Source organism: Brachyistius frenatus, unplaced genomic scaffold (genome assembly GCF_029030835.1).
Source record: "Brachyistius frenatus isolate BFR_SWC_R1_liver_20210118 unplaced genomic scaffold, ASM2903083v1 Contig_14, whole genome shotgun sequence".
NCBI lineage: Eukaryota > Metazoa > Chordata > Actinopteri > Embiotocidae > Brachyistius > Brachyistius frenatus.
Genome location: NW_027210613.1, coordinates 3462707 through 3474786, shown reverse-complemented (window position 1 = coordinate 3474786; position 12080 = coordinate 3462707). Strand labels below are relative to the sequence as shown.

Sequence of the window (12080 nt, the reverse complement as noted above, 5' to 3'; positions counted from 1 at the left end):
CCTCTTAAAGTCTGTGTCAGGAGGAAATGTGATACTGTACACCCTGCAAGCTACAAAAGATAGGTTTTCTAGTTTTCTAGTTTTTTTAAATTTTTTTTTTATCACACACTGACCCTGGTCCTCCTCTGCATGTTGAGAAATGGATACAAACCCCATCTCGCAACACAGGTGTCACGTGTGATTGGCTACAGGCTGAATCCACCCCACCCCCCTCTCACACACACACACACACACACACACACACACACACACACACACACACACACACACACACACACACACACACACACACACACACACACACACACACACACACACTGTCTTGTGTTCAGAGCTCCCTCAGCAGGCTCCCCAGAGAGACTCACTGCGACGTTCACAGAAGTCTGCCATTGCCAAGACGAGACGCGCCTATTTAAGACGATCACGTGGTTTCATTGGGGGTCAAAATGGAAATGGTCCGCGGGGGTCACTGGGTAGAAAGAGAGAAAGAGAGAGAGAGAGAGCAGCAGAGTGAGCGTCTGTGACAGAGAGAGAGAGAGAGAGAGAGAGAGAGAGAGAGAGAGAGAGAGAGAGAGAGAGAGAGAGAGAGAGAGAGAGAGAGAGAGAGAGAGAGGGAATTTTGGATTGTTGTCGAGCTGAGTGGAAAAAAGGAAAATGACTTGCCGGGAGAGATGACCTGAGCTCGAGCAATTTACCGCATCTGGATACTGCGCATGGAAATGAATGGAGACCAAAGTGGCGGAACTGAAGAAGCCTGCATCTGAAACTCGTTGATGCTTCAGTCATCACAAGCAGAACCATTGCCGCCACTGCCGCTGTTGGACTGGTTTATTTAAGTCCTTTGTACTGCTGGAAAGTGGCTCACGCGTCAGAGTGGATCCACAGACATGGCTTTGTTGCGCTTTTCTTGCGCAGAGTGGAGAAACTGGACGCGGTCGTTGCTCTTTTTCCACCTTTTTTGTTTTTTCTCACTGAGCAAAGTAAGTCTGTTGTAGTGACAATCCCCGCATGCGCCTGCACGCACATGCACGTGGAGCTCATAAAGTTATCAACACTTGACATGACAAAGTGCCGAGTGAGGATCATTTTCCGAGATAATTTGCAGAACACACAAACCAATTCACATTTGCACTTTCTTCTTTACAGAGCATACTTTTGAATAATGGTGCTGACAGTCCTCAATATCACCAAGACGCATCGGTTCTGCTACGATCTCTCAATTTACCTCAACACACAGGTAGGTCACTTTTCAAATGTCAGTCAGATGTCACGACTGTTTCTGCGACTGTTATGGAAGTTTTCAGGTTGGTTGAATGCATTATGATTTTGCCCGTTATGGTATTTGGCGCAATAATATCAAAACTAAAGCTGTTCGCTGCATCCCTCAAACGACCAGCAGCATCGACCTTTGCTCACCTGCGCTGTATGGTAGCTCTCTTCACCGCTGGGGGGCGACCTACACCCTGACACAGAGTCGCCAGTGTGCAGCAGCAGTGAATGTCTAACTGGGGTCCACAGCAAAATTTTGCAAAACTAATTTCACTTTTTTTTTGACGCTACCCCGAAGGAATTATTAATTTGTGAAGCCCTTGAACAAGAATAAGCTTAAAGTATCAACATAGTTTATGACATTCATCTGATTACTGAATATTGAAAATAGCTCTGGGAAGTGAACAAAGTCCTTAATGAGGATGCACTGATGGAATTATTAGTGTGAGCAGTTGAGGCTTTCATGTCTTCTTTGTTTTGTGGATCTAACAATTGCATGCGGTGTGCTGAGTCAGCAACTTCTTTGGCTGTGCATTCTCCTCCAGATCTTTTTGTTGTTGTTACCAGGGAAAGCACATTCAAATGAACAAAGCAAACATCAAAACTCTTTTCACTGCGGCACATGTGGAGATGATCTGAAAACATAAGTGAATGGTGATCATCTCACAGCCAGTGCGTCAACAACTACTTGTCAATGTTAATGTGTTTATCATTCATACAACCATATGGGCGAGGATAGAATTCATATGTTCCATCTTTTGTTAAATTTAAGCCAAGGCCCCCACTGGTTAAAGCCCCTATCAGTGCTAATGGCACTCAGGAGCCACTAAACCAACTGCAGGATCTTGTCTCAGTCCAGCAGAAAGTGTGTGTGTGTGTGTGTGTGTGTGTGTGTGTGTGTGTGTGTGTGTGTGTGTGTGTGTGTGTGTGTGTGTGTGTGTGTGTGTGTGTGTGTGTGTGTGTGTGTGTGTGTGTGTGTGTGTGTGTGTGTGTGTGTGTGTGTTCTGTTCCCGCAGACTCTTTGTTTGTATACTGTCAGACATGGGTCATTGCAGCTGTTTTTTGACTTAGGGTGGGACAGTTAACTAGTGTGTGTGTGCTGGGGGGAGGTGGACAAAGCCGCAAAGACAGAAGACCCTTTTCTGGTTTTGGCTAAGTGCTTTGGTGTCTGCACAGATATTGCCTGAGACTTGCGGTATGTGTTTGCACTTTGCAGTCCTGTAACTTTTAGATCGATTACGTCGCTAACACTTCAAGGGTTGGAGGTTTGCTTACCACTGTGACCACCCATGCTAAAACACATGCGGTTATAGTAAAGCAAGGTGCTTTAAATAAATGCATCTGCTAATGAGCGCCGTGTTGTGGATAGTCAGCCTTTAGGATGCACCAAATAACCAAGTTGAGGCATTCACACTGCCACTGATGACATACTGTCTGCCGCCCTGCGTGTTTCTCCCACTGCCAAAACATGTCTGTCTCCATGCTATATATACTCATTATCAAGGCTTGCTAAAGCAGGTCATCCTGTACAGTAACTGACTCTTGTTGACTGTATATGTGAGGATGCTGTTATTCCCATGAACTTCAACCTAAAAAAGTGAGACCATATCATACTTCAATAGCTGGACTGAACATATTTGCAATGGCCATGACGACACTGTAACAAAATCCACCATGATGCTGTTATGTTGATTTGCATACTGGTTACGCACAGACCCAAATGTATGAAGAGCAAAAGGTTCAAAGTGTGTGATAGTGTGAGTGATCCCACACCATGGTGATATAGTCATAAATACAGAAGAAATAGTGCACGTATTAACACATGTTAAACATTTTGTGTACATTAAGAGGCATTATCTCTCAAATCTGGCAATGCATCTAAACTTTTAAAGCGTACATGTGCTTCATTTCTCACACAGGATGTCCTCTGTTTAGTAGGCCAGGCCTTTCTCACTCCTAGGATGAGCAGAAGCAGTTTCGACTGTCATGATGTCCTCTGGAAAAGCAATTTTGGTGCAACTCAAGGACTCAGCTACTTTTGATTTGACCTTTTCAGGATGGCCCATTAGTTTCTGTGACCACAGTGCCATTAGACATTTAAGTGGACCAAGAGGCCAGGCCTGCGACCTGCCACATCTCCCTTTATGACCTGCAGTTATCCAGCTTGTAGTAAAAAAAAAAAAACTGTAGTAAAACACCAGGTCAAAGATGATTCACTCTCCACTCAAAAGGCCTGCGTTGGAATTGTCTTGATCCCTTCCTTTTCTTGTAACTCTTTCTTGACCCTGCCAGCAAAAGTATGAGACAGGTCAAGGAGAACCTACAAAGGAAAGGAAGAGGTTCTAGTTTTTATTCAGTTCATGATGCAGCTGAGACAGCCGCTGACACAGTGTGCAGTATATCACAATGAACAGTGATGACATATCAAATTAGTACAGACTGACCACAAGGACAATGTGTTTTATTTCTGCCAAGCTGCATCGACAATATATGGTCAAAAATATAGTCTCTGACATCTGATATATACAGTTTGACCTTAGCAATCTCCCACTCCGACTGTTAAACCCATTACAACTCTATATTTACTATAACCATATCAAAGGAGTATATTTTACCTTTAAACTGGATACTTTGTGTGTGTGTGTGTGTTCTGATTGCATTTAAATTCAGTGTTTCACTTTGCTTCAAAATTTGCAATCACCAAATAATCTCCATATTTTCTGTTTTTCTCTCCCTGTCATTTTTAACACCAGAATATGAGATTGTATCTCCATATGAAGTCAACCACCAAGGTGTTTACATCTCTCATGAAATCGCCCACCATCAGCGCAGTAGGCGACGCAGATCCCTGAACCCAGATGCAGGCTCACCAAACACAGACAGCAGCAGCAGTGAAACAGTTCACTTCCGTCTGAGCGGCTTGGGGCAGGACTTCCACATGGAGCTGAGGGACGCCTCCGAGAGCCTGATCGCACCTGGATTCACCATCCAGGTCCTGGGAAAGAACAGCACCAAGAGCCTAAGGGCTTACCACCCGGACGACCTCTGCTTTTACCGGGGGTCGCTGAGGTCGAGCGTCAACTCCTCTGTGGCACTGTCCACATGCATGGGAATGGTGAGTCTGAACATGCACAGAGTCAGGTTGCAGGAGGGGTTTGGATGAGACAAAGGGAGTAGATACATCTGGGTTGGTGTGTGTGTCTTTGGGTCATTAAAAAGGAGTTCAGGGTCAGCTCATTTTATTTGATTTTATTTTTGGAAGCATCTAGATTGATCAGCGAGAACTTTAATTGCACTCCCTGACTTAGAAGAAATCTTGAGCCTGGGAGACAAAGATGTTTGACTCATCCTGGGACCCCTGATAATATAAACACAGGGTGTCAGGGCTCTTGTCATGCTGAAAACTAGAGAGAGTGAAAGGGAGAGGTCAATGACCCTTTCTGGATTTCAACTCAGCATTTAGAAAACACTAAATTAACACTCAGACTGAGAAGAGCTAAGTAACTCAAAACGTAAAAACATAATGTTCTATAATTTAGGGTCAGGGCATATTAGACCCCCAGATACCAATCAGACACCGAGCTAAAAGAAACAACTGAGAGGGGAAAGAAGGATGAAAGGAGGAAAAAAAACCGATTAAAGCCAGCCAGTAAATCTAGATCGAACTACAATTATTTCATTGTGAGACACTGTCCTTTTTTTTTGACACATCATGACTGTCATCAGTTAGCTCTTTCAGTATGATTCTGTGAGGCTGCCTTTCACCCAGTGTGTGACTTAGTGCATTGTCCATCTGCTATGGTCAGAAAACTGGCTTGTATTCCATTTAAGTCAACTTAAAAACCCACTGCCTGAGCCGCGCACAGGGGTTTCTTCATCCAGTCTGTCGTGCATCATTAGTTTTGAACTCATTCATGTATATTGCCTAAATCAGCTAATGAATAACTAATGGTTGGAAAAGTCAGGCCAGTGAACTCTGCATCATGTTTGGTCTGTAAACCAGGGAAATCCTAAAAAAAACATGCAAGCCAAATATGCCTTCTTATCTTATTTAGCACATCGTATACTGTTTGTCCCACTTTGCATGGGTTTTTGTTTGGGGTTCAACTCGAGAGTAGTAACTTTTGCAAATGTGCTGCTGGCACTGGGAAAAAAAGTGAAATGAAAATATGTACAAATCAGAACAGACAGCAAATCTTATTTAAGCGAATGGTCTGACAAGGAAGGGTTAGATGCTAACATTTGAATGGATGGCAACTGGGTTGCAAGCTAACTTGTCAGTGAACGCAATGTTGATATACAACATACTTAAAGCAACACAATTAGTAAGCTGATATCCACGTCCAAAACTGATTTATTGGTGTTGAGATGATCAGCAGCACAGGTTGTATTTGTGTTAGGTCGCTGACTAGCGCTGTGCTTGTTCTACTGCCTTTTGGGGAGTCATTTTTGTTTTCTTTTTATTTGTTTTTGTGTGATAGATCAATCTTGTCCTGGATAAAAGTTATTATCATATTATTTAGGCTAATATTGCTAAGTGGACAAATTGTATTTATACCCCCTCAAGTGGTTTGTGTTCTGCGGAGAATGCTGGCATCATTTCAATTTTTGTCTTGGTGGTCCTCTTCTACTGCATGAACATAAAGAAAACATTATTGTAAGAATGACATTAAGTAAGCTGAAGTGAGGCAGCTCCACCCTAAGACCCCAAGTGTTATACTAGCCATCTAAGCAGTCTGGACTAGGGAACAAAGGACTTTATGAATACAAACATAAACCTCTCAGTCACAACTCACCAATCACTGAAGACAGCGACTGGGTCGCAAGCAGAGACATCTGTAGTGTTCCTTGTTTGTTTAACATCGGTGCAGTCTTGCAGTAACAGTTTTAAAATAACGGTAATTAAGAGCATTCAGGCCAATGGTCTATACGATTCGCATCTAAAGAAAATAAATATTCCTTCATATTTGCTGTCTTTTCACAGTTTTAAGAACAAAAGCTTTAAAAGCTAATATGAAGACATTTTTTCTTTAGTGTGACTTTTTGGTCTTCTTTAATTATAATAAAATTCCAGGCCCGTTTTTGCCATCTCGCTGTTTGTATTTCCATTGTAGAAGACCACTGCTGTGTCTGAGAATTGCCCTCTATAACTACAGACAGAGAATGGCACATCTCCAGGGATTCTTCTTCTTCTTCTCTCTCTCTCTCTGTGTGTGTGTGTGTGTGTGTGTGTGTGTGTGTGTGTGTGTGTGTGTGTGTGTGTGTGTGTGTGTGTGTGTGTGTGTGTGTGTGTGTGTGTGTGTGTGTGTGTGTGTGTGTGTGTGTGTGTGTGTGTGTGTGTGTGTGTGTGTGTCTGCATTTCAGACCAGATCCCAATAAAAGATTCAGCCAAAAGGTCCAGGGTTGCAGAGACTGTAAATGTGGTTCTCACGGCTGTGGCTAGCTACAACGGACTGGGTCAGTGCATCAATGGGAATTTGACTTTTTCTGATGTGAATTAGGGAACTTCGAAGGAATATTAGCAGACAAAGGTATTTAGACTCCCAGGGAAAGATAAAGATACTTCCCATTTTTCAAAAATGCTTATTTTGCACTGAAGAATATATTTGAACCAATGTACATTTTCACAACACTTCCTCAAAGACAGTCAGAGTTTTGATATTCCTTTCTACAATTAAAATTGTATTAGGCTATATTTTATTTAGACCTATTATTCCAAATTGGTTTTATGATTGAAAAGTATTTCCTTGATAATTTTTTTTTGACTGTTGTGCATGTGTGTGTTTTTATTCATGTTGTGAGGAAATTGTTGGACCTAATTCTGGGGACAAAAAGAAAATCCCCATAATTTAAATGATTACATTTTAGTATGAAGATGGTTTGGTGGCTTTAAGGTTATGTTTAGGTTGAGTTTTAGGGAAAGTGTTAGGATTTGGCAAGTAGTGTTTCGAGTCAGAGTCAATCTCCAGGAAATAAATGTAAGTCAATGTAATGTCCTCTGAAGTGACGGAAACACAACTGTGTGTGTATGTACAATATTCACACAAGTTTTGTGTGCTTCAGATGTTATATACGACTGGTCAAAATTTGGTAACTAGGTCACCTGAAGGCTAATGACAGGCCTTGCACTTTGCCCAGTTTCCTATATGGCAGGCAATGGGTAAATATTGACCAGAGGAACACGGCACCTGGCCCCCAACTGCAGCATGAGACAGCTTAGATGAGACCATTTCATCACCCTTGTTTGCTCTGTCATGCTTTTGAGAAATTAACATTACCCATCTGCATTTAGCGTGACTTACACAGCCTGCATGTTAGGGTTTTTCAGGCTGGCTGATAGATGCAAAGAGCAAGATAAAGTAAGATCAGAGCGAAAAAGGGAGATGTAGAGATTAAGGCTGGAAGGGTCATTGTTCCGTCTCTGGCATTTTGAAGTGCTGAAAACCCCCTTGTAGGGAGTGTAATGTTGTAAAGCCTGTGTGGAGGTTGCCTTTTCAACTCTCCTCTTCTGGCAGCCTATATAAGGTTAGCCGTGCTTTGATGACAGTAGGGAGATCAACCATAAAAATATGTTACTTACAAGCAAAGAATCGGTGGAATAAAAGTAGCAGGCCAATCCTTCCAACTGCACTGTTCACCTGCCAAATGGTTTCATACTACGCAGTCACACACATATGTGGTAGGGGAGATCATAAAACAGTTCCTCCTCTGTCGACTTTATGCTGCAGCATAATACGCTTTAGTCTGGCTTTTATGGAGGTGAGGGTGTTGAGGGGTGAGCTGTGCAGACATTGTTTCAGTCTGGTCCCATGAATCATTATTTTCCCCCTGTAAATGGCATCTTGTGTAATTTTTAGCCATGGACTCAGCAGGGGATGACCATTATTTTGGTCCAAGCTGAAATAAAAAGATAAATTCTACTGACTTTGATCATCACTTAACCTCTCTTTTACTGCAATCATCAGGTCAAAATTGAAAATGTGTGCTTCTACCACTCACAGATCATCAGCCTCAATTGTCAGCTATTTTGTGTCCAGTGCAGTCAGCAAATATATATATATATATATATATATATATATATATAAGTTAGAAAAGCTAGGTCAGACATTGTTACCCATTGTGTACCAGTTGGTAAGAATGCATTAAGCAGTATTTTGCGCACACAAGCACTGTAGCAACAGGTTGACTGAGAAAGATTAGGACTGTGTGAACAACTAACTTAATGAGACACAAATAAGACAGAAGAGCTGGTACGCAGTATTCATTATCTTTCACTACTATTGAACCACCTTCTTAGATTTTGAGATCAGGGTTGGTGAGGTTTTTCCAGCCTACAGAGTCAGAAATCTGACTTCTTGATTCGCTCCAGTTGAATTTCCCTCAAGAAACTCTGAAATTCCAACATTCCAGTTCAAATTGAACGCACGGTAAGAACAGCCTCATTGCCGAAAGCATGACTTCAGATGCTTAGTTCCTCAGTTAGTCCAGTGAGAGTAGGCTATCAACAAACCACAAGCTGGAAGCAGCCACCTGCTAACTTCAAAGACTGAACATGAGACAACATGGTGGCACATCACCATTGCAGTAATGTCTTTGTCTTATGAAGCCTTTCTCAAAAGAATGGTAGCCTCAGACTGCTGCACATCTTGGACTTTTTTATGTATTATTTTTTGTCTTTTGAATTTGCCTCTCTAACTATTACATAACACCAATAATGTTTTATTAATAGAGGGACATCTCTAGGTCTGTATGTGTCTATTTTTGCCTCTAGATGTACTTCGTTGTCCCTGTGTTTCATGTGTTTGTCGAATCAAATTTTTACTCTGATTTGTGAAGCACACATATCAAAGGGAAATTCTAAACGTCCCACTTCTACAAATCAATTGGAAGGCATGTGTTTTCCTCTTGTAAAAGGACGGGTGTGTTTCTCGCCTCAGGCCTTGTAGTAGTGGTAATAATAGAATACTGCGCACTCGTCCCACCTCTGGGATTTCCAAGAATATATGAGGGATGGTCTACTGATGTGATGAATCTTTGAAAAGCACAGAGTGTGGTCTTGGCAGGTTTTTATCATCAATTTTCAACATAAGGAACATCAAATTATCAGAAAGGATTGTCACCAGTTTTATCATCTGCTAACATCACTCATGTCATACAAAGTACATTAGGTACAGAATCATAAACAGATGAGATGAATTTAGGTCAGTTTGGAATATATTTTTTTTAAACCGATAGACATCCAGTTTGTTTAATGTGTTCTGGATAAACTGGAAATCTCAAATCGATTAAAGAACAGTGACTTGTGCTGAAATCTAACGTCATAGTATCAGTCCCAATTTTTCAGTAAACTCTGTCAACCCAAAGCCAAAGTTTGAGTCACTGTCTTCAGCTGCTAAAACATGTAACCTTTATGGAATCAGTTTTCATGTACCAAACACAATAAATTATCACAGCATAAATGATTGCAGCCCTTTGGTCTGTCAAAAGAGGGATTGTTAATGCTATAGAGGAACAGATTTGAGATGACAAACTCTCCACTTGTTTTCCTTTTATACTTAAATTCTTGGATTGCTGTTTATCTGACTATACAACATGAAACAGTCTTAACTCTCACACATACTTCTCACTTGCTTCATTAAAAACATATAGAATATGTGTAAGTGTGTATAGTTGGTTTTCAGTCTCCATCCCATTAGGGAGAGCAAGTTAAAGAGCGGTAAAGAAATAAAAAAAAGAGAACCATAATACTGCTCACAGTCAGGTGCACCTTGTAATGCACTGAATGCTTCCCCCCTCATTTCCGTTTTTCCTCGTGTTTTTTAACCCGCCCATCCCCATTCCTGTCGCTGCTTGTCTGGATGAGTCTGACTTCAGAGCGTCCAGCTGTTTGCGCCCTCCCAAGTAGTGTTTCAGCATTTTATGACTGCTATTTGCACCTCATAGAGTGCAGTGTGTAATCTGATGACTTTGGCTATTTGGGAAATACTCTAATGTGACCTAATCTCCTAATATAGTGGCCTGCATGTACACACTGAAAGAAAACTGCAGATGCATGTTGTTTTGTGTACAACAAGGCATAAAGACTGAAACATTTACAAACTAAAGACTTCATGATCTGTAGGGTTTGTTGGCTCTCATGCTCAGGAAGACAAAGAGGATGCAGACACATTTTGAATTCATTGTACAAAGGGTACAATTTCCCAATCTGGTTTCTATGTACAAACAAAAACTTTTTCTTTGCACTCCATATAAAATTACAATATTTTAGAACAACCGAGCCTACCAGCACAAGTTAAATATTACAACATCAACATCTGGATTGAACAGTCTTAAACAGGCCAAAATACATAAAGACAGCCTTTGTTTAACAATTAGAGGCAATGATCTGTCTTGAAGAGAAACAGACCTGTCAGTCAATGTGACAGCAGATGTAGATGAGGGGAGACGGGGGGATGTGTGGAGTGTGGCTCATGGTTTTTGTTATGAGGGAGCTGGAGACACAAGCGGACCAGTAGCTCATCCCTGACTCAGCTTTGAGATGCTTTTGACAATATTTTCATGTGAAGACCTCACAAAAACCCTCAGTTTGGCAACAACCTGTGGAGCATCATATAGAAATAAACAGTTTGCTCCGATTTCACGGCATATATTGTATCCATCCTACTGCATGTAGAGAGAGTTGGCAATATGTAGCTGAAAGTAAGCTCACGTCGTCATCTCCATAAATCACTTCTCTGCTCAGAGACCCTGGAATTGGAATCTCATCAAGGACCTTCGGAGATAGAGACCCATGTGTGGAAATAAGGAATAAACATGCAACAAATACAGCTGCCGAAAAGACCGACCAGCTTGTACAGACACATGCATGTGGTGCTGAAAGGGAAGGGACAGAAGAGTCAGTCAAAGAGCGAACACTGTCGCTTTGAAATGTAGTCACAGCTATCATGATGTTCTCGCTTGTTGACAAATGGAGTTGTGAAAAAGGATTTGACTGAGGTTGCAGTTTCTGAAATTACAGCCTCAGCATGATTCTTAAATTGTTTGTTGAGCACATATCTGCATGCTGTTCTAGTGCTGTGTTATATGCAGATATGAACAACAGTGAAAGCCAAGATATTTGGCAGGAATTAATTGAAAATATGGTGACTGTAAATAATACAGCTCTGAAGATAGCTTTACTGTGAACACAGTTCTTTTTAAGACTGTATGTCAGCCAGATTACCATGTGCTCTCCACACTAATCCTTAATATGTATGGGAACATGACAGTTTCTAAAACAACTCCCAACTAAACAGTCCAGTCCACAGGCTGCAGGTGTGATCGATTATTTCCGTCATGTATTTCCTCTTTGTTATCTGTCCCATCTCATTTTACTGCCATAGAAATGAGCTGAGCAAAAATAATCATTATGACTAAAACTAAATAAGGAGAAACATTTTCCCAGGACAACTTCTTTACACGGTCTCTACTAATGCCCCAACCACCCACCCAGACAGAATAAATACTTATCATGTGAAGTTTGGAAGGTTCACAGCAGCACGGTTCAGGTCAAAAGGCCTCACCGTGACTTGGAACCAAATGTTGACAATTGTCTGTGATTACACCGCGCCTGGGCGGACGCCATGTGGAATCACGCACCGGTTGTCACATGTGATTGTAAGCAATAATCCAGACCGGGATATTTCTTCACCGCTGGCAGGCAAGCCACAGAGGAAGGTGGTAATGCAGTAAACCTCTTTCTCTGTTTCTCAATAATTGATCCCCCACCCTCATTTTTCATATTACCCAAAGCAAACTAGAGTCAATCATCT

At 41.6% G+C, this 12080-nt stretch overlaps 1 protein-coding gene across 1 annotated transcript in view; it reads left to right on the top strand.

Moving 5' to 3' along the window:
- Window positions 1-410: 410 nt before the first annotated feature.
- LOC138617860 (A disintegrin and metalloproteinase with thrombospondin motifs 16) overlaps window positions 411-12080 on the top strand; it is a 50953-nt gene continuing 39283 nt past the window's right edge. The window contains exons 1-3 of the mRNA XM_069693187.1: window positions 411-980; window positions 1147-1237; window positions 4023-4384. Of these exons, the coding sequence (XP_069549288.1) occupies window positions 888-980; window positions 1147-1237; window positions 4023-4384 (546 nt within the window). The 5' untranslated portion in view covers window positions 411-887. The remainder of the gene's footprint in view (window positions 981-1146; window positions 1238-4022; window positions 4385-12080) is intronic.